Consider the following 19,120-nt stretch of genomic DNA (forward strand, 5'->3'; position numbering starts at 1 on the left):
ATGAGTTGGGTCATTATTCACCATGAGTTGGGGCATCATGAGTTTGGCCACCATGAGTTGGAATCTACTCCAGAAGAATGCAGTGGGTAAGGAAGGCTGGGTTGTGTTCTGGAAATAGTGCAGTGGGCTGTCACTAGGTGTCTGTCCAGTGTTAATGCTCTCTGGGCCCATTAGGGTTTCCAAGGTTCTGACCTCTTGGAAGATGACCTCCAGGTGCCTTCTGAGATACCTTTAGGTGAGTTTGAACTAACAAGCTATTGATTAGCAACTGGCTACTCAACCATCCGTTCCACCCAGGGAGGCCCAGTGTGCTACAATATGAAGTTGAAGTTCAGATGAAGGAGGCAGAAGAGAATGAAATGCCCTCAGCTGACAGTGGGTCTATCCCTACTATCACCTGCTGTTCCTGAGGCGTCCAGAAACAGCCAATGTTTAGGATTCTTGTTCTTTTTTTATTTACCGTCATCTTAACGATCTAACAGCACTGGATTGAAAAACCCCACCTGAAAGAAAAAGTCTGAAACCCCTATATATCCCTAACCTTGTCTGGAGGTGGTTTTATTCCTTGAAATGGAAATGGAAACTGTAGCTTCAGGTCAAAAGGGGAAACACATCACGGCAGTGCCTGTGAACAATTCTGAGCACCTCTGAGGTGAGGACCATGTTGGATGTGAAATCTGGGTGAAAGGCCCTTGTCATTTTTTCTACAAACTGAGAAATGTCTTTATAGAACTTACAAAAGGACAAGCCTGCCTCATTTCTCCTTGTCAAAAGAGCACTGAGTGCAGCGGGATCTGGATAGCGGTCCAGGTCTGCTTTGTGTGGTTGAATGGACATGTCCCTGGAAGCAAGAGCTGTCGTTGGGTGTTTGGACTGGTTCACACTCTCAGCAAGAGTGAACGACCTGATCCTGCAGAGTCCCAACGACTGTGTGGGGCTCGCCCTGCTGTTGTCGCTGCGTCAGTCCATCTCATGAAGAACCCCGAGAATGACATCCTTCTGACAACATGCCTAAAATATGTGAGATGAAGTCTCACTGCCCTTACTTCTGAGGAGCAAGCCCCCTGTTTTCATTTCTTCCAAGACAGATCTGTATGTTCTCTTGGCAGTCCATGGTATGTTCAGGGACCTTTTCCAGCATCACCGCTCATAGACATCAATTCTTCTATCTTGTTTTCCATTTTTCACATGCACATGGGCAATCTCTTTAAAGTGATATCTTTTCTTTAGCATATTAGAGCGGTCTGGTAACAGAACTACTCATTGCAATACACTGGGTTCCCCCCCCCTTTTTATTGAGATTTTAATGAAAGTTTATAAAGAACTTAGGTTTCTAATCATTCAAAGTTGCACATTTTCCTCCCTGCCCTTCCTCCCTCCCTCTCAAATTGCTTTCTTCCTTGGGAAAGAAGTTCTTTCATTGTTATAAAGACCCCTACACCTCCACCCCAGACCACTTTACTATGCAGCTTTTATGCTGGACTCTTGTCATGCCACTAATACCTATAATATATTCTTTTTATATAGTTCTCTTCCTTGTCTTGTTTTAATGCTGTGTAGATTATTTATCCCCTCTTTTCTTAGTATCCCCCTAGCCCCCATGTCAGTTCTGTTTTATAACAGTGGCATTATGCCATATTTGTCTTTTTATGACTGAGATATTTTACTCAGCATAATGTCCTACAGGGTCACCCATTTTGAATAATATTGCATGAGTTCCTCATTTTTCAATGCAGTATAGTATTCCATTGTGTGAATATCCCACAGCTTCTCTATCCATTCATTTGTTGATGGGCACTTGGGTTGTTTTCAACTCTTTGCTATTGTGAACAAAGTCACAATAAACATGGGTGTGCATGCACTGTTTTATTTCTTGACCACAGGGTTTGTGATGGCTGTTTTATGGACAACCAGACCTTCCTTCTGAGGCACTGCTGGATGGAGCCAGACCTCCAGTTTGGGAAGCACTGAGCTCCTTCTGCCTTGAAGGATGGAGGCAGAGGACTGCACTGGTCACGCGGCCGCTTCGGCCAGGTCTCCAGCGTTCTGTGTCCAGGTCGTCCCATCCTTCTCAGGCCCAGAGCTTTCTTCTGCCAGGTCACTGCAGCCTCGCAGCACTGAGTCAGGGCAGAATGAGTTATTGCCCAGTCCCACCTCCATCCAGGCCCGTGACCTGCAGCCGACATACCCACAGCGGGGGCTCACGTGGCTGTCCTCTCAGTGACATGACAAATGTCTCCTCTAATTCTGCAGCTCGGAGCCATCCATTCTCCCAGGCGGGGCTTCCCACTTGGTGGGGAATAATGTCATCTTGTCACAAAGGGGGAGAGGGTGTAATTAGATTTCCTCTTAAATGCTACATTCCCCCTTGTTAATAAAAAATTAGTGGCTCTTAAGGAAAAAAGCCAACACAGCTCAGCTCCCTGGGAAGTCGCTTAATTACACAGAGCCCGCCGTAGGGGCGCGCTGTCTCTTGCTGGTGGGACTCATGACTGAAAGGAACCACGGATTTATCCAGGTGGTGGGATTAAAGGTGATTTTTAATTTGCTTTGTTTTTCTGTTGTGAGTTTGTGAAATTTTTTTGCCTCTACAATGAGGAGGTATTGCACACCAAAAGGCAGTAACACGATTGGAAATGACAAAGATGACAGGGGGGTTACATTCTAGAAGTGGGCAGATGAGGAAAAACAGAGGGACACTTGGCCCAGCTCACGTGACCAGGAGGCGCGTCAGTCCTTCAGACTACTTTCGGCTCACTATTTCCCAGGACACCTAGCACCGCATCCTCACCCCAGATGCCAGCAACCAACAGCAAGGCCCCACTCATCTTGTTCACACGTGATCCAGGTGCCAAAAACACTGTGCTTGGCAGAGAGCCCCCATGTCCCCCAGCGCACGCGCACGCTCACAAACACACACCATGTCACACTCTGTCGGAAAACGTTCTCATTCAATAGATTTCAACTCAAAGTGACTCTGCAGGACAGAGCGGAACTGCCCCTGGCATCTCGCGTGTGACCTGCACAAAAGCTGACCGCTGCATCTTGGCAACGTGGAGAAGCCAGTGGGTTTGAACCACTGACTTTGTGTTTAGCCGTCAAGCCCTCACACACTGAACGACCAAGCTTTCCCTGCAATCCATGGAGATCCTAAATGACGGAGCAAACCCACCCCACAGGATAGGGAGTCCTGGGGTGTGGACTGGGGTGTGTGCTGCCCGCCTGGAGGCGGCCTGTCTGGGGGTCTCAATCACCGGCAGCTCCACGGGAGGAGGACAGGCCGTCTCCTGTGACAGTCCAGCCCCAAACACCGCTGGGGGCCTGGTCTCCAGCTCCCTCATCTGCAGATGCATGGTCACTAAGTTGTGTTAACACGATGCCGCAAATGATGGCAAAAAAAATATGTGTTTCTCAATTAAAAAGTGTGCGGCAACGTGTTAACAGATTTACATAAATAATGAAAACTTCTGTGGCACAGCTGGAGGAAAAAAGTATGGCCACCACCAGATTCACATCGAAGAATGTCATTGTAACTAACAAGTATTACAAAGGCCTCACAAGCAACAGTTCCCTCACCTTCCCGGACCTGTGCCTCTCGATGTAGGAAGGAAACATCTCCACTTATTACAAAAACAGAACAAAACATAACAAAAAGCAATGACCTCTCCCCAAACTCCGTTATTGAGCCCAGTAACCACATTTAATTAAGATCAACTGCTAATATTCTATTTTCGTAGATGGCGCTTTTCTTTAATTTCCCTAGGTAGGAATTTGGCCTTTAACTTTTGATTAAAATTTAAAGGGAAAGAGTCACTGCAAATTAAACTCTTAAATCTACGCTCAAAACTACTGAGTCTTGATCATGGGGTTTGACAGCTTCCCTGTTCCTCTCTGTAAATGCTCAGCCGCTGCCCACATCGGGGCAGTGTGGACAAAAATCAACACGAATGCTCAAGTGTATTTCTGAAAGGTCTCAGAAGGCACAAGATGAGATGTCCCACAGCCGGCAGGTAATCCAACTCAATTTCCCATGATTTCCTCAGAAAAAGCCTCACTATTAGATTAAACAAGAAATGCAAGCAAAGAGCTCCATAAATCATCAGAAGAAGAGAAGAGACTGAAGCTGGGCGCTTGCACACAGTGCGGGCGGAACTGGAATCTTCTCGTCTGGCTCTGGCCACGAGTGCAGTCGATGAATTACCTTCACTGTGGATCTGGACGCACTTCTGTTCGGAGGAGGGAAGTGCTTCCACACACCCTGGTCCCGAGGCAATCAGGACCGAGGAGGTGGCCACTGTCAAAGCTCTGAGGATCCCAATGGGGTCGGATTTGGATGTTCTGAGGCTCTGTGGCTCAGTCTGCATCAGGGCGTTAGTAGAAGAGATGACAGACAGAAAGGGTTTTTCTCCCTCCCCCCTCCTTTTTTTTTTTAATTTGAGTGAAAGTTTACAAATCATACTGATTTTTCACACAATTATTCACAGACTTTTGGTTTTATAACATGAATTATCATTGATTAATGTGGTTAATTTATTAGAATATCTAATCAACCCCTTATTCACTGTAGCCTTTCCCTCCACTCAATTTAATTCTTTATTAATTTTTACTCCTTTCCCCTTACCTTTCTGTCCCTACTAATAAATGTTACTTCCCTGACCCTGGGAGGTTCTGAGAGAACTCTGTGACCTATCCAGACTTCTGGGCGCATATCAGGGTCACCCCTCCTAGGACTGGCATCAAACAAGGCCATGTGCAATGTTTTGGGCTTGGTGGAGTTGGCCAATTTTTGAATAATACTATCAACTTACGTCTGCTCATGCACATCAACGCCTGCACGCAGGTACACCTAACCTGGCTGCCATCAAGCCGCTTTACACATATTGTCAACTACCTCGTGTTCAGGTGAAAGCTGGACAAGGGCCAGGGAGAGAGAAGAGTTGGGACCTTTGAACGTGTGTTGGTGAAGAATCCTGACTGTGCTTTGGACTGCCTGCAGAACAGACATCTGTCTTGGTGAAAGTGTAGCCAGAGCACTTCTCAGAAGCGAGGGTAGTGAGACGTGTCTCTCATACTTTGGACACGTGTCCAGGAGGGACCTGTCCCTGGAGAAGGCCGTCGTGATAGAGAGGAAGACCCTCAGTGAGATGGACTGAGATTGTAGCTACAACGAGAGGCTCACATATAGGAGTGACTATGGGACTGTGTGAGCCTGGGCTCAGCTCTACTCCCTAACCCAGGCACAAGCCTGAGGCCCTCAAAGTTTTCTCCACTTGTGGCTTCACTTTACATCATGTATAACCCACGAAAAAGCTGAACAGGAGTGGGAAGGCAGATGGAGTCACGCCTACGGATATATGCAGGTTTGACAGGGTTACATGTGCATTTACATGTTGGACAAGAAAGAAAAGTGGCTGAAGAGTGGATGCCTTTGGACTGTGGTGTTGAAGAAGAGAACTGACTATCCCATGGACTGCCAATAGGCCGACAGAGTCAACAGATCTATGAGTCTGAACAGATCTATAGTCCTGAACTATGAGCTGCCGTGTGCCCCTAACAGGCAAAGGTGGGGATTTCATCTCACATCCTCTGAGCATGTTGTCAGGAGAGGTCAGTCTGCGGAAACAGACATGATGCCGGGAAATGTGGAGAGTCTCAGAAAGACAGGAGGATCCTCAAGACAAACTGATGCAGTGGCTGTCACAATGGATGCAAGCATGTCAGAGATTGTGAGGGTGGCACAGAGAGGGCAGGGCTCAGCTGTTGTTCACGGGGTCACGATGAGCCGTAGTCAACTTGACGGCAAACAACAACAACATTTCCCCGTGCTGCAAGTACACCTGTGAGTGCAGGACCCTACGGGGGCAAAGTTATGCGAAGTTCCTAGCATGAAAGAAACACCTTGAAGGAACGAGTCTTTGAGCCTGGGAGCTCAGGAGCCTAGTCTAAGGGGACATCAGTTCTACTGGTCTAACACAGTCCACAAAGGCAACACTCTCCATCCCATGTTGGTGTGTGGTGCCTGGGGTCTTAAAATCTGGTCAGCTCCCATCTTGTTAGAGTTGAGACCAACAAGAAAAGGAAGGTAGAACGTCTCCAGAACCAGGAGACAGCGTTCAGTTCTGTCATGTGTCATGAAGAAAGGAGACACATCCTTCTGATAGTCACGCTCCCTCCTCTCTGGGATGCAGATACGAAGGGTAGAGCACTAGCAACCCTTATGGACCATGAGGAAGAGAGTGCCACTCTAGGTTGGAGAACAGGGAGGATTCTGAGTTCCGATCTGTTTGTTGTTTTTTTAAATTTTATTTTATACTGGTTTATAGATGTCACTTTTGCAGAACTTCCATACTAGTCCTGGGCACGTCTGCCTGCTCTAGACATATTTTAAGGGCAGGAAAACAATAACAACTTTCAATAAAATAAAAACTTCTTTAAGCCACCATCATTTTGAATTTTCCTGTTACATTCAGCCAGATTTAATCCTCTGAGATAGAGTGCTCGGCACATACATCTGCTCCTGGGATAAATGGCCCTTTCTAAAGACATGCTGAACAGTGCGAGGTCATTTTTCCCGAGCACATCTCTCAGATAGTCAACGTGGTGGCTGAGGCTGCAGAATTGTTTACTCCAGAGCCCGGGCAGGATGCCTTCTATCTGAAAAATGTTCCGAAGAGGAATTGCTTGTGAGTTGTTGCAAGAGAAAAGCCACGATTGGCAAGAGAGTGGAACGAGTTCACTGAACCCCTCAGGACGGCTTAGCTGCTGGTTGTTCTCCGAAGTTACCGAGTCCTCCAGCCTGCCGCAGGGCCTCACCCACCGTTCTCATTTCCCTCGTGGAGAGCATTTAACAAACACTGTCATTCCCCTTGTAGCATAATGACAGCAGAACTGCTCTTTCTGGTGATGATAAGCCAGAAAGCTGTGCTGTGTGAGTCTACTCGCTAGAGACGCTGGGTCCCCGTCTTCTGTACCTGGAGGACAGTTTCCAGCCTAGAAGCTGAAGTAAGTCCTGGTGTCTTTGTTCACTGAAAGGAAAGCTAAGAAGGGGCTTTGTTTTAGGACATGCCGATATTTACACTCTACCAGCTGGCAGTGCGTTGATGTTGAGGCAACTCACTTGATGCATTTTGCTTGAAGCATTTCAGATCCCACCAGGGTCACAGGTTCTGGACAGGTGTTGACAGAGTTTAAGGGATTAAGACTAGGAAGAAAGACCGGGCAACCTGCTATTGAAAACTGTTGTTGTTAAGTAGATTCTGACTCATAACAACCCTATGACCATCAGATCAGAAGCCTGCTCTATGCTATCCGCGTGTTCAAGCCCACTGCTGCAGTCACCCTGTCAATCCATCTCATCTCCTTGGGACCTTCCTCTCTTTCACAGACCCTCTGTCCCTTGGCCACACTGTGGTAGCTTGCGTGTTGCTGTGAAGCTAGAAGCCAGGACATTGGTATTACCTGCAGGGCCCCCCATGGTGGACAGGCTAAAGGTTTCCAGACCGAGACAATGACATAAGACTGACCATCCAGTACCGGAATGACAAGGCTCTGAAACCCTGTGAATGAGCACTGTCCCAAACAGCACTGGGAGAGGAGCCCCCGAGTTTAGAAGACACCCAAAATGCACAGTGGCTGCGGCCATGGACTTGATGAAATATAATTACCGAAAGAGAAAGCTGCATCGGATGCAGAGCCTAATAGAAATACTTCTGCTCACATGCACCTCTGTGGTTACAGAAAAATTAATGATGCATGAGACAGTTTAGCTAGCCGCATGCTTGATGACGGAATATCAAGAACTGCAAACAATTGGAAACAACCTAAACATTCACGAATGAGAAAATAAGTGAACTGAGCAGGCCTCCGTGAGAGTGACAGAATGCTATTCAGCTGGTAAAAGCAACAGCTGTGCCGTACGTCTGCTCACTCCCTCCTTCTTGTGTGTGTGGAGTGATGCTGGCAGATGTGGACCACTCAGCAGGGCAGAACTGCCCCGAGGGTTCATGGAAGGAGCGCTGGACAGTATGTGAAGCATTGGGTTACTAACCAAGAGATCAGTGGTTCGAATCCACCAGCTGCTCGGCAGGAAAAAGATGAGGCGGCCGGCTTGTGTAGGCTGGAAACCCTACGGGGCAGTGTGACTCCGTCCTGCACGGTGGTCACTAGGAGTTGGACTGGACTCAGAGGCAGATGGTCAGGCCTTTAGGGAGAGTGTCCGGGCTCATGCTGGTCACCTGTCCTGGGTGTGAGAAGCTGGGATCATGGCATCTCTCGCTGACCATCATCACTTTGGTGAGATGGTGAAGGCATAGCGTGGCCAGCAGTGGGGGAGTTCGGCCTGAGATGTGTTATTTCATGGTAGACATGATGGTCAAGGTCAATGGGAAGAGAAGTACAAAGTGTCATGGACATTGGGGACAGGATGGTTTCCCACTTAGAACAAGGGGGGCCCTGCCCCATTAGAGGAGCGGTCAAAACGTGTCAGCGATGGGGTCCAGGATGTGGCTTCTGGTCAAGTGCAGCCCCTCCCACCATGCTCCTCTGTGTCGAAAGGGGAGGGAATTTTTGGAACAGGTCATGGAGAATCTCAGATACACACACAGAAAGAGCGCCATGAATCGATGGTGGGAGGGGAATGGGAGCGTGGTGGGAGGGAGAGGAAGAGGAGGAATGAACGAATCAATGGCTACGGGGCGGGGGGTGGGGTGGAGGGAGAGAGCACCAGACAGAGGAGAGAGGACAGAGAGGGGGAAGTCGGTGGGTGGGGTGGGGTGGGAGACAGTTCGGACTGCAGAGAGGGGGACACACGGCACGCCCCACGAGGACAGCAGGACCACGGAGCCCAACATGGGACCCAGACTGCTGGGGACCACACGGCATCATTGTCTTTGTTTGAATCAGCTAAACTCGGCTCTCACCTTCAGACAAAATGAGTGTCCTTCCTCTCTTCTACAGCCCTCTCTCTGAGGAATCATTAAAACAACAACATCATCTACAATAACAACCCAGCCCGAAGGTCACTGCATCTGCCGGGGAATTCTGGGAAGGTCGGCGTGGATGGTTAGAAAAGTGTTCCCCACTTCCAGGTTCCTGAGCCTTCCCCTCCCCAGGATTCCTGGAGACAACAGCTCAGCCATGAGCTGATATTGGCCTTGGCTGTGCTCAGAACCTGCAGACAGGAGGAGGGGTAGGAAAGAGAGGAGGTGGGGAGGGGAGGGCTATTCAGTACCAGGACAAGGGAAGGAGTCTGTTAGGTAGTACTGGTGGCCGAGTCCACAGGGAACCTGCCCTCCTAACCAACAAGGTCCACCTCCAGTGCTTCGAATCCAGCAGGTGCTCCCTGGCGGGAAGATGGGCATCTCGTCCCATTATAATTTACAGCCTTGAAAATATGGGGCAGGGGGAGTCGCTATGGAGCAGACTTGACAGCAGTGAGGTGAGCCTCAGGTACGCTATTAGAGGAGCCCTAGTGACATAGTTTGTTAGTGTGTGTGTGAGAGAGAGAGAGAGGGAGAGAAAGGGAGGGGGGGGAGAGAGAGAGAATGAGAACAAGGGAGAAAGAGAGCTAAGGAGGGAGATTTACCAACAACTTGTGTTCTGCAGCCCATACAACTTTGCTTGCTGAAAGTAAAGAGGATTTGAAGCACTTGCTGCAGAAGATCAAATATTACAGCCTTCAATATGGATTACATCTCAATAACAACAAAACAAAAATCCTCACCATTGAACCAAAAGGCAACATCATAGAGAAAAGACCAGAGTTGTCAATGATTTCATTTTAGGTGTATCCACGTCAACACCCAAAGTACCAGCAGTAAAGAAATCACAAGACATATTGCATTGGGAAAATCTGCTGTTAAGAACCACTGCAAAGTGCTAAAGAGCAAGGATGTCCATTTAAAGACTAAGGAGTGCCCGACTCAAGCTATGATCTACTCCATTGCTTTCTATGCATCTGAAACTTGTACAATGAATAAAAATGACAGATGAAGGATCGATGCTTTTGAGTTGGTGTTGGAGGAGTCTTGAAGATCTCATGGACCATCAAAAGAACAAATACTGTCTTGGGAAAGGTGCAACCAGGGTGCTCTTTGGAGAGAAAGGTGGTGAAACCTGCGTTAGGAGGGATCAGCCTTCAGGAAAAGGCATAACGCTGGGCAAGGTGGAGGGCCAGAGAGAGAGGGACCCTCAAGACAAGAGAGATCGACACAGCGACGGCACCGGCAGGTTCAGGCGTGTCGGACGGTGAGGAGGTGCAGGAGCGTACGTTCAGCTCTGTTGTTCAGACGGTCACTGGGAGTCGCAGTCTACTTGATGGCTCCTACCCGCCACCCCAAAGACATAATGTAGGTGATACTTTCCATTGGAACCAGCAGCTCCAGTGAAGGACAGCCAGGGCTGGACTCATCACCCTCCTACCTCTCAGCCAGTGCACCTGGTCATGGTCGTGTTTCAGACTCCAGCTCAGAGGAACAATCTCACCTCTGCCCTGAACCTGAACCTGAGAGGTCTGAGAATGGAAGACTGGACCCAGGAGATTCTCCCTACGAGACCTGAAGGGCCAGCCAGCCAAGTCTCATCCCAGGGTGCTTTGCAGTGTCCCCAACCATGCCCCCTCCCAGCCTGCATCTGCTGAGGATTTTCACCCCATAAACCACCCTGATAGTCCTTCTGCAGACACCTCCTATCTCTGCAGCAGACAAACCCAGAGACTCTGAGCTATGGTCACCCTGTATATCCTAGAGGAACTGTGCTCCATGGCACTTTCAAAGGCGGTCACCCCATCAGACCTCTTCAAGGCACTTCTGAGTGGACTCGAACCACCAGCCTTGAAGTGTTTATGCCACACAGTGATACCATTTGCATCAGCCCCAGCTGGTCTTAGCACAGAATGCAGGCTGACCCATCCTCACTGGTTATCCCGCAGGGAACTTCCAGCCCAGTGTCCCCCACACCTCCACCCACCCTGCTCCACGCTGTTAGCCTCTCAGCGTCACGGTGCCATGGATGCAGGTCCAGCGATGTCCACTCATCTGTCCATTTCATCTTCCTCAAGGAATTCTCTCTTCCAAGCACAAATGACAGCAATTCATCCCCAAAGACGCCTAGATTTGTGAAGCCCCATATCCTGTAAGTTCCGCACTGGAGCACTCAGGGAAGGCCTGCTCTTTAACGAATAAATTGCAAGTTTCCTTAGCCAGATTCCACATGAGAAAATAAAAAGGGTTGAGGAGGAGCAAAAGAGAGCTGTTCTACATCCAGTCATTAATGGATTTCACAGGATCTCACAATTTTACATGAGTCAGAGGCACCTAGCCGTCGGGAAAGTTCTGTTCTAACAATAACCCCCATTGTGATGGGACAGGAGGTCTCTTCACTCAGCCAGTTTGCTCCCTGGTGACACAGATGCCACCAGGGCTGCCCCCTGGCTTTGAATCGTGGAACTGATTGTCTGTCTGTCTGTCTGTCTGACTGACTGTGTGTACGCCGAGTGTACCCAGTGCTGGCTGCTTGTATGTCCTGAGACATACAAGAGAAGGATGAGCGGGCTTCAGAGGAGACAGGCGGCATTCGAACCCGCAATCTGCACGTGGCCTCAATTTCATCCCGAGCCCCCCACCCCGTCCCCACCACCCTAGGCCCCGGCCTCCAGTGTGTGGACTCATTAGAAGCTCTGTGGATAGGCAATGATAATCTAATGAAAAAAGATAATATTTCTAAGAATCGGACGAGGCTTAAGAAACCAAACGAGATTTTTGAAGACTAAGGCTGTGCTTTCCTGGTGGTTGGAAACCACGAGCGACTCTGTGAGGGTCTCTGTCCACTGTGGTTTGTGGCCTGAGACCCACGGAGGGTCTCAGGGCGGAACCAACTTGATGGCAGTAAGTCTGGTTTCTGAATCACCTTCAGGCTAAACCCCATCCTGTGTTCTCCTGCCCTGACGACACCGAGCAGAGAGCAAAGGCTTGGTAAGCCGAAGGCTCTCAGTTCTAGTTCTGCTTCCTCTGCTACAGAGCTGAGGCCTGGCCGTGTGAAAGACCAGCCCCCCGGGTGAGGAATGGGACCCTCACAGCTGTGTCGGGAGGTTGGGTGGAGCAGGTGACGCAGGTCTCACTTAGCCTCTGGTGGCCGAGAGGCAAGAAGCTGCACTGCAGTCTCGAAGGCACGTGGTTCAAGGCCACCAGCTGCTCCACCAGAGAAGGATGGGCAGTCTCCTCCCGTGAGATTAATTGCCTCTGAAAACCTGCTGGCGGGTCAGTTAAGGGTCGGCTCCGACTCTACGGTACACAGTACAGCAAGGTCCACGCGGTCAACCCCCCACCCACAGTAACAAGTCCCATCTAACAGTATTGGGGGAAGAGGACTGTTGGTGACTTGGGACTGCTTGACCTGATCTGTCAGTGGGGTTAGCAAACACCTCTCCACCCTGTCAGTCAGCTTGTCACATTGGGGGGCTTGTGTGTTATCATTCTGGATGGGCATGTCATATACCAGCAGGGTCCCCCACAGTGGCTCGATTTTCAGCCGACTGACCAAAGAGGGGGAATAAAGGCATGGCCACCTCTGTTTGAAAATTGGGCCCTGGAAGCCCTATCAGGTGAGGCTTACTCCTCAGGAGGGGAATGGGGGTGGGGGGACTGAAGGCTAGAGGTGGTCAGCAGAGAAGAGGGTCCAGAAAGAAACACCCACACAGTGAAACAACCACACAGTGGCCGCAACGGAAGACCTGCACGTCCCAGAGGTCACACAGATGGCACAGGCGGGTCAGCATCTCACTCTGATAACTGTCACCCACTGTAACAACTCACAAAGCCAACAGCTTCCTTAAAAGTGCTGAGATGCAATCGTTCATGGTCCGAGAGGCGGCGGCCACAGTGGGGGCTACTCTCCCCCTCTGAGAACTCCACTTGAAGTCACACCCACATGCACAGGTCTATTGTGGGCTCTGTGCTCAGTGAGCGAGCCCGGTCCCCTGGTGCCATCTGCCATGACGAGTCACCAGGACACATCCCTCCAGCTCACACATTAGCCAGTTAAATTTAAGGACACACAGCTCTTGTACCTCGAAAAAGCAGCACTTCTCCCCCTCCGGCCACTCACCTGATGGTTTGATGCTGTAGGGAGTCAGGGTCCGTGGCATTGACTGTTAGCAGGACGCTGCCCACAGAGATGTTCTCCCGCCTGGTCACCATCATGGGGTCTGGGTAGAACACGGGGCCCTCGTTGACGTCCAGGACAGTGATGTGGACGGTCGCCGTGGAGCTGGGGCCATAGGAGACGTCGGGGACCAGCGGGTCCTCATTCTCCACTTTGATGAGCAGAGTGTGGAAGGCAGAAATCTCATAGTCCAGGGGCTGGAATACAGAGAGAGGGCACTCAGGGCCGGAAGGTGAAATGCACAGACCTCTGAGGTTATGAAAGGGGACCCCACGTTGTCCCGGGGACACTCCACCAGTATTGGGGATGTTGGAGGTGGCTAGGTTGGGATCACTGGCCCTGTGTCAGCAGCTGGGCCTGTACCCCATTGTTCTATGAGGTCCTGATTAAAGTCCCACGGGGGTTGCTATCACCATCATCACTCCACAGTGTGGACACAGGCATGGAGCCGTGGGCCACATGCACACGGGGGGGGGGGGACAGGCAGGGCAGCTATGCTCAGCCTTCTGCCGTAACTACCACTAGGAAGACTGTCACGGTTTCATCAGCAGGGGAAAATGTGTTCCATTCAATGTGCCCATTTGAGCACAGAGAACAATGCAGAGCGCGTGGGCTGTGAGGCAGTTCCTGCTTGTAGGGTACAGAGCCTCTGCGCTTCCCCAGCTCTGCAGCGACCAGCCGCCCACCAGCCACCACTCTCTGGGTGCTCTCCGCCCATGACCACATGCTCCACACGTCCCCGAAGCCAGGACGGTGACTGTGAGCTGGCTGAGAATACACTCACGGTTCTCAGAGAAGCCTTTGGTGTGTAATCGTCTTGTTTCTAAGAGAACACCATCTTTGCTAAGAAATATTAGAGACTGGTGGGATCCTTGAGACTATGGGACCTAGACGCTCTTCAAACTCAGAACTGAACCCACCATTGGGGATCAACTTGCAGCCAAACAACAGCTACATCTATGAAGCTGACAGTAACACCTGTGAGGAGCAATCACCCTTAGGAGTCCAAGAGGGGAGCGTCTGTCCAAAACCAAAGATGAGGAGGCAGGAAAGAAGGATGAATGAAAACGGGGAAACCAGGAAGGAAGAGGGTCGAGTGACGGCTTCTTAAACGGATTGCAACTAATACCAGGAAACAAACAAACAAATAAATCTATGGACTGTAGTTATGGGGGGAAAATTGCTTTGCAAACTTTCATCCAAACTACACTTTAAATAATAATAAGAAATACAAGGATCACATTTTGAGCATGGATCCTGGAAACACGCCCACATCTCCCAGTTGTGCACACCTTCTGACCGTTGATTGTTGGGCATACAGAGAATCTCACTTAGAGTTTGGACATCGTGAAGTTGCTCCTAAGACTCAGTGTTCTAGGAATGTTCCCCAGGTTGCTGGTTTGTTCTGCACAGTACAGCCTTACACAGGGGGGCTCTTCATTCTTAACCCCCAGGAGGAGAAGAGGGCCGACTCACGCAGGACCTTCCCCACCCCATGACCCACGAGCTCCCACAAGAACGGAGGCCCCCTTACCTTGATGACGGACAGCATGCCCTCGTTGGTCTGGGGGTTGGTGTGGATTTCGAAGCTCTGCCCGGGGTTTCCGTTGATGATGGTGTAGGCTGCCCGCCACGCACCCGTCGCAGGATCGTCCTTGTCCTCGACTGTCAGGTTAACAATCACGCCCACGGCACCTTCCTCAACTGTGGCTTGGAACTGCAAACAAAGCAGACACAACCATCAGTCTTAGGACAAACAAAGAAAAAGTATGCAAGTCTTGGGTCACTGGAGGAAGCCTGTGGGTACAATGGTAAGAACTGGACTGCAAAGAGAAAGGTCAGTGGTTCATATCTGCCAGCCTCTTCTTGGGAGACAAACGGAGCCACCTGCTTCTGCCAACACCCCAGCCTGGGAACGCCGCAGGCTGGTCCTATAGAGCTGCTGGGAGTCAGAATCACCGTGGCGGCGGCGGGTGTGGGTTTTCTGCTTAGTCCTTGGATGATGCACACGGTGTGAGCTTGGCTGTTAAAGGAGAGGCTGGGGGTTTGAATCCATCCAGGCTGTTAGAATCCAAATTAGGCAAATACGGCAAAACTGGGGGGGAGAGACCATTAGGGTGCATTCTAACGAGATAGAGGAGGTCGAAGCTCGTGTTTGGGCTGGCACAGTGCCAAAGTCCTGGCACGCTGGTAAGGCCAGAAGCAGCAAAGTGTTTCAGGCACATGAGTGACATCAAAGTCAGTGGAAGAGGATAAGGACCACGCACAGAACTGTGAACTCTCCACGACCACATCTCACTGGCCAGGCTCCAGCCCCAAGGTGCCCAGACGCACCAGGAAGCCATGTGTATACGCCGCCTCCCCTCGGCGCACACCGCCGGCTCCATTACTGCCTTCCTCCCCAGGAATGTCTACTTCCTTCCTGCGGAGGGACCCTGTGGGACACACCTTTCCTCATAAATCGTCCTTGTTTTTATCTTCTCTTCCACCTCCTCACTTTCCTCGGCCTCGTGTCTAACAGAGGCCTCAGCCTATGCTCTCAGCCTCAACAAGCCTCAGTCTACATGGGGATTATCAGAGAAATTCCAGCAACGGCCCTTCTAAGTCCCCCACTCTCACATGCTGTAGACCAAAATCGGCCCCTCTAAGGGTTCCCACAGTGTATTCTGAAGTCGATTCTTCTTGGGAGTTCTGTGGTGGTAAGAAGCCGTGCTGCAACCCGCAAGGCACACAGTTCAAATCCACCAGCTGCTCCGCAGAAGGATGGATAAATCTCCCGTGTGATACACTGCCTCTGAAAACACACTGGAGGGTCAGCTATAGGTCAGTTCTAACTTGATGGTACACAACAACAACAAGCCCCACTCCCCCTAAAGTCAGCTCCAAGGGCCACTGAAACAATGGCAGCCTGGGCATGGTCCCCTCCAGCCTCTCCCACCTGGGCTAATTCTTTAACAGAGTGAGGGGTGCAAACTGGGGCATTGACCCACAGTCACAAGGCTGCTACAGAAGAAATGGCCTGGAGATCGACTTCCATGGGATAAGGGTCATGAAAACTCCACGGAGAGCAGTTCTGCTTGGTCACGCATGGGGTTACCAGGGCAGAGTAGGCCCAGTGGTAGTGGGGTTGGCTTGGTGACCGTTTGCTGGACACTGGAGCTTCCTACACATCGTCTGGTTTCACAACACACACTAACAGAGGAGGAGGCTGCCCGGGAGGTGCTCCCGTTCCACCATCTGCCTTCGTGAGCGGTGACCTGAAATGACCTCCTCCTACAGAAGGTGGCTGAGGGGACATGTGGGCTCTGACGCTGGGCACTGCTTCCTCTCTGGCCCCTTGCTCCTTTTGCAAACAAGCGTAAGATCCTAGAGTGGGGCTGCAAGGGGAAGGAGCTTGAACCCTGAGTCACTGTGTGGAGCAGATGATTGTGACGGTCAGGGACTCCCAGCCCAAACTACTGCTAAGTGAGGAAGGAGCATCTGCTGAATGTGAGGCAGCTTCTTCTCGCAGCTTTCCCTCTCCCATGACCGAGTGTGTGACAGCTCATCAGAAGAGGGCTGGGACGGGAGCACCGACTTGCACATCAGAGTCTCTGCTAGACCCACAGTCTGCTCGCAAACAAAACCAACTGCTTCCTGCCAACCCCTTCCCCGAGACCGGCATGACCTCAAAACAAGAAAATAACCGTTTTCCAAAGCAGCGAATGAATCCACTTGTGTCTGTGTTCTTATTGTCACATAACTCAAGTACTGGTTGCAGGTAGGTATGGTGAAAAGGAATCGATAAATGAAAAATCAGCTCTCCTACAGAGAGAGAACTCCGTCCACATTCTCCCGAGCAGGGGCCATGAAGCATTGTTTTAGTCCTCACCCCTGACACGGTGCAGGTGAATAGTAATCCGTTTGCAAATATTTTATAAACAAGTAATACCAATAAAGTGACAGGAAGAAGGAATATCTTGGAATTTCAATCAGCAAGAAACGGCATCTGGAGAGACAGTACGGCGATGTCACAAAGCCCGAGTGTTCAAAGAGAAGCAATTTGAGAAATGAAGTTTCAAAAGCAGAGGCTGATTAATTGACTTGCAAATCATTAATCATGAACCTTAATCTTGATGCCTTTGTGGGGGTTTGGAGTGGAAACCAATTTGTCTCTCACACCTCAGCAAACTCGATGAACTGTTTTCCTTCTACAAAAGGAAGGCTGGAGGATCCTGAGAAAATGCATGGAGGCTGGCAAAAGGATGAGTGGAGTGGAGGTGGAAGTGCCTACAACCTCACAGCACAGTTCACAGCCATGTCATCTGGAGGCTTCTGGTTTCAAGAAGGCCGACCCGTCCCTTCTGTTCCCCTAACCTGACAAAATCACAGAAATCCTGGCAAGTGGATTCTAACTCTCAGCGACTCTGTCTGGTTTCTGAGGCAGTAAATCTTACAGGAAGCAGACGGCTTCACCTATTCTCCCATGGAGTGCCTGATGGGTTCAAACTGCCAACCTTTTTTTGGTTAGTACAACACAGAACATGTTACTCTACCAGGTCTCCTTGGGCCATGAGAAGGCATGTAGAATTCACCTTGAAAACAAAGAGGATGTAACCAAGGATTTGAGTTATGTTTAAATCTACACATGAGCGAATTCAGAAAAAAGAAAAAAATCTTTAAATATAGAAAACATTCAATACAATTATCGTAGTCTTTGGTAAGGCCATTATCTGATTCCTGCATAAACTATCAAGCCATTTTCTTTGAGCATCTATTTAGAAACCCATTATTGCTTAATTAAATACTCATCCTATTAATTCTACTCAATGCTTTAACCTGTTATGTAATTCAAGAACGGGAAATTAAATAAATGAACATGAAATCGTACCATTTTGCGTCTTTCTAACAATGCTTCTCTGTAATTCAGAACAGGGCATCCATCTACCCCCTAGAGAAGAAGGGAGTATCGCCTGCAACATCACTTCCTTTAATTAGGGGGAGAATGGAGAAAGTACTTCTCTGTTAAACCGTTGGCATATAAAACTCCAGATGCAAAGGCTTTTTTACAGAATCGGCTGGGGGAGAGGCCTGGGGTGTTGGGGGAGAGGTCAAGGTTGCTGGGGGAGAGGCCCAGGGTGCTGGGGGAGAGGCCTGGGTGCACGGAGGCTCTTCAGCCTCTTTCTCCAAACCTGGAAGTGAGTCGTCCAGTTCTCTCACAAGGTGGTGTGCATTTATTGATGGGTTTGCAGCAAATGTTATAACCACGGAAGCAGGACTTGTGTTTTATACAACCACAGTGGATGCTTTTTCTTAGAAAGGGGAGAGTGTGCCTTTGACGGGAAAACTATGACTATGACCCAGTAGAAGACAATCTGGGCCCTTGTTGATGGATCTCTCCTTATGGTGTTCTGGGTTTTTTTGTGTTTTTTTTTTTGGGTTTTTTTTGGTGTGGTCTTTCTTAAAGTATTTTATTTGAGTGGAAGTTTCCAAATCATATTGGGTTTTCATTCATGAGGAATTTTTTTATAACATTAATTATAATTTATTGATGTAAATAATTAATTCCCGTGTCTAATCAGACCCTTAGCAAGCTCTGGTGGTAGCCTCTAGGAAGCAGCATTGCTGACCTGAAGGTGGTCCCCCAGTGGCTCCAAGGGAGAAAGATGGGCAGTCTCCTCCTGTGTGATTTACAGCTTCAGAAAGTGCTGGAGGGTCAGCAAAGAGTCAGCCCTGACTTGATGGCAGCAAGTAAATATATCAATCCATTACTATCGCCTTTCCCTTCACCCAAGGTTTCTATTTATTAATTTTGAGAAGTATTTCAGATAACAGGTGTTGCCCTGGATGTGCTCACCAAGTTGTGCCAAGAAATCTGGAGAACAACCACTTGGCCAACTGACTGGAAGAGGTCTATATTTGTTCCATTCCAAAGAAGGGTGACCCAACTGAGTGTGGAAACTACAGAACAGTGTCATTGATT

General features: G+C 49.6%; 1 protein-coding gene across 1 annotated transcript in view; it reads right to left on the reverse strand.

Annotated features, from left to right (window-relative positions):
• CDH13 (cadherin 13) overlaps positions 1 to 19,120 on the reverse strand; it is a 1,061,540-nt gene that overhangs the window by 43,690 nt on the left and 998,730 nt on the right. Inside the window, exons 9-10 of the mRNA XM_006888881.1 lie at positions 14,693 to 14,875; positions 13,102 to 13,355 (exon numbers count right to left, since the gene is read on the reverse strand). Of these exons, the coding sequence (XP_006888943.1) occupies positions 13,102 to 13,355; positions 14,693 to 14,875 (437 nt within the window). The remainder of the gene's footprint in view (positions 1 to 13,101; positions 13,356 to 14,692; positions 14,876 to 19,120) is intronic.

This window comes from Elephantulus edwardii, unplaced genomic scaffold (genome assembly GCF_000299155.1).
Source record: "Elephantulus edwardii isolate Elephantulus edwardi_28Jun2011 unplaced genomic scaffold, EleEdw1.0 scaffold00072, whole genome shotgun sequence".
NCBI classification, from domain to species: Eukaryota; Metazoa; Chordata; class Mammalia; order Macroscelidea; family Macroscelididae; genus Elephantulus; species Elephantulus edwardii.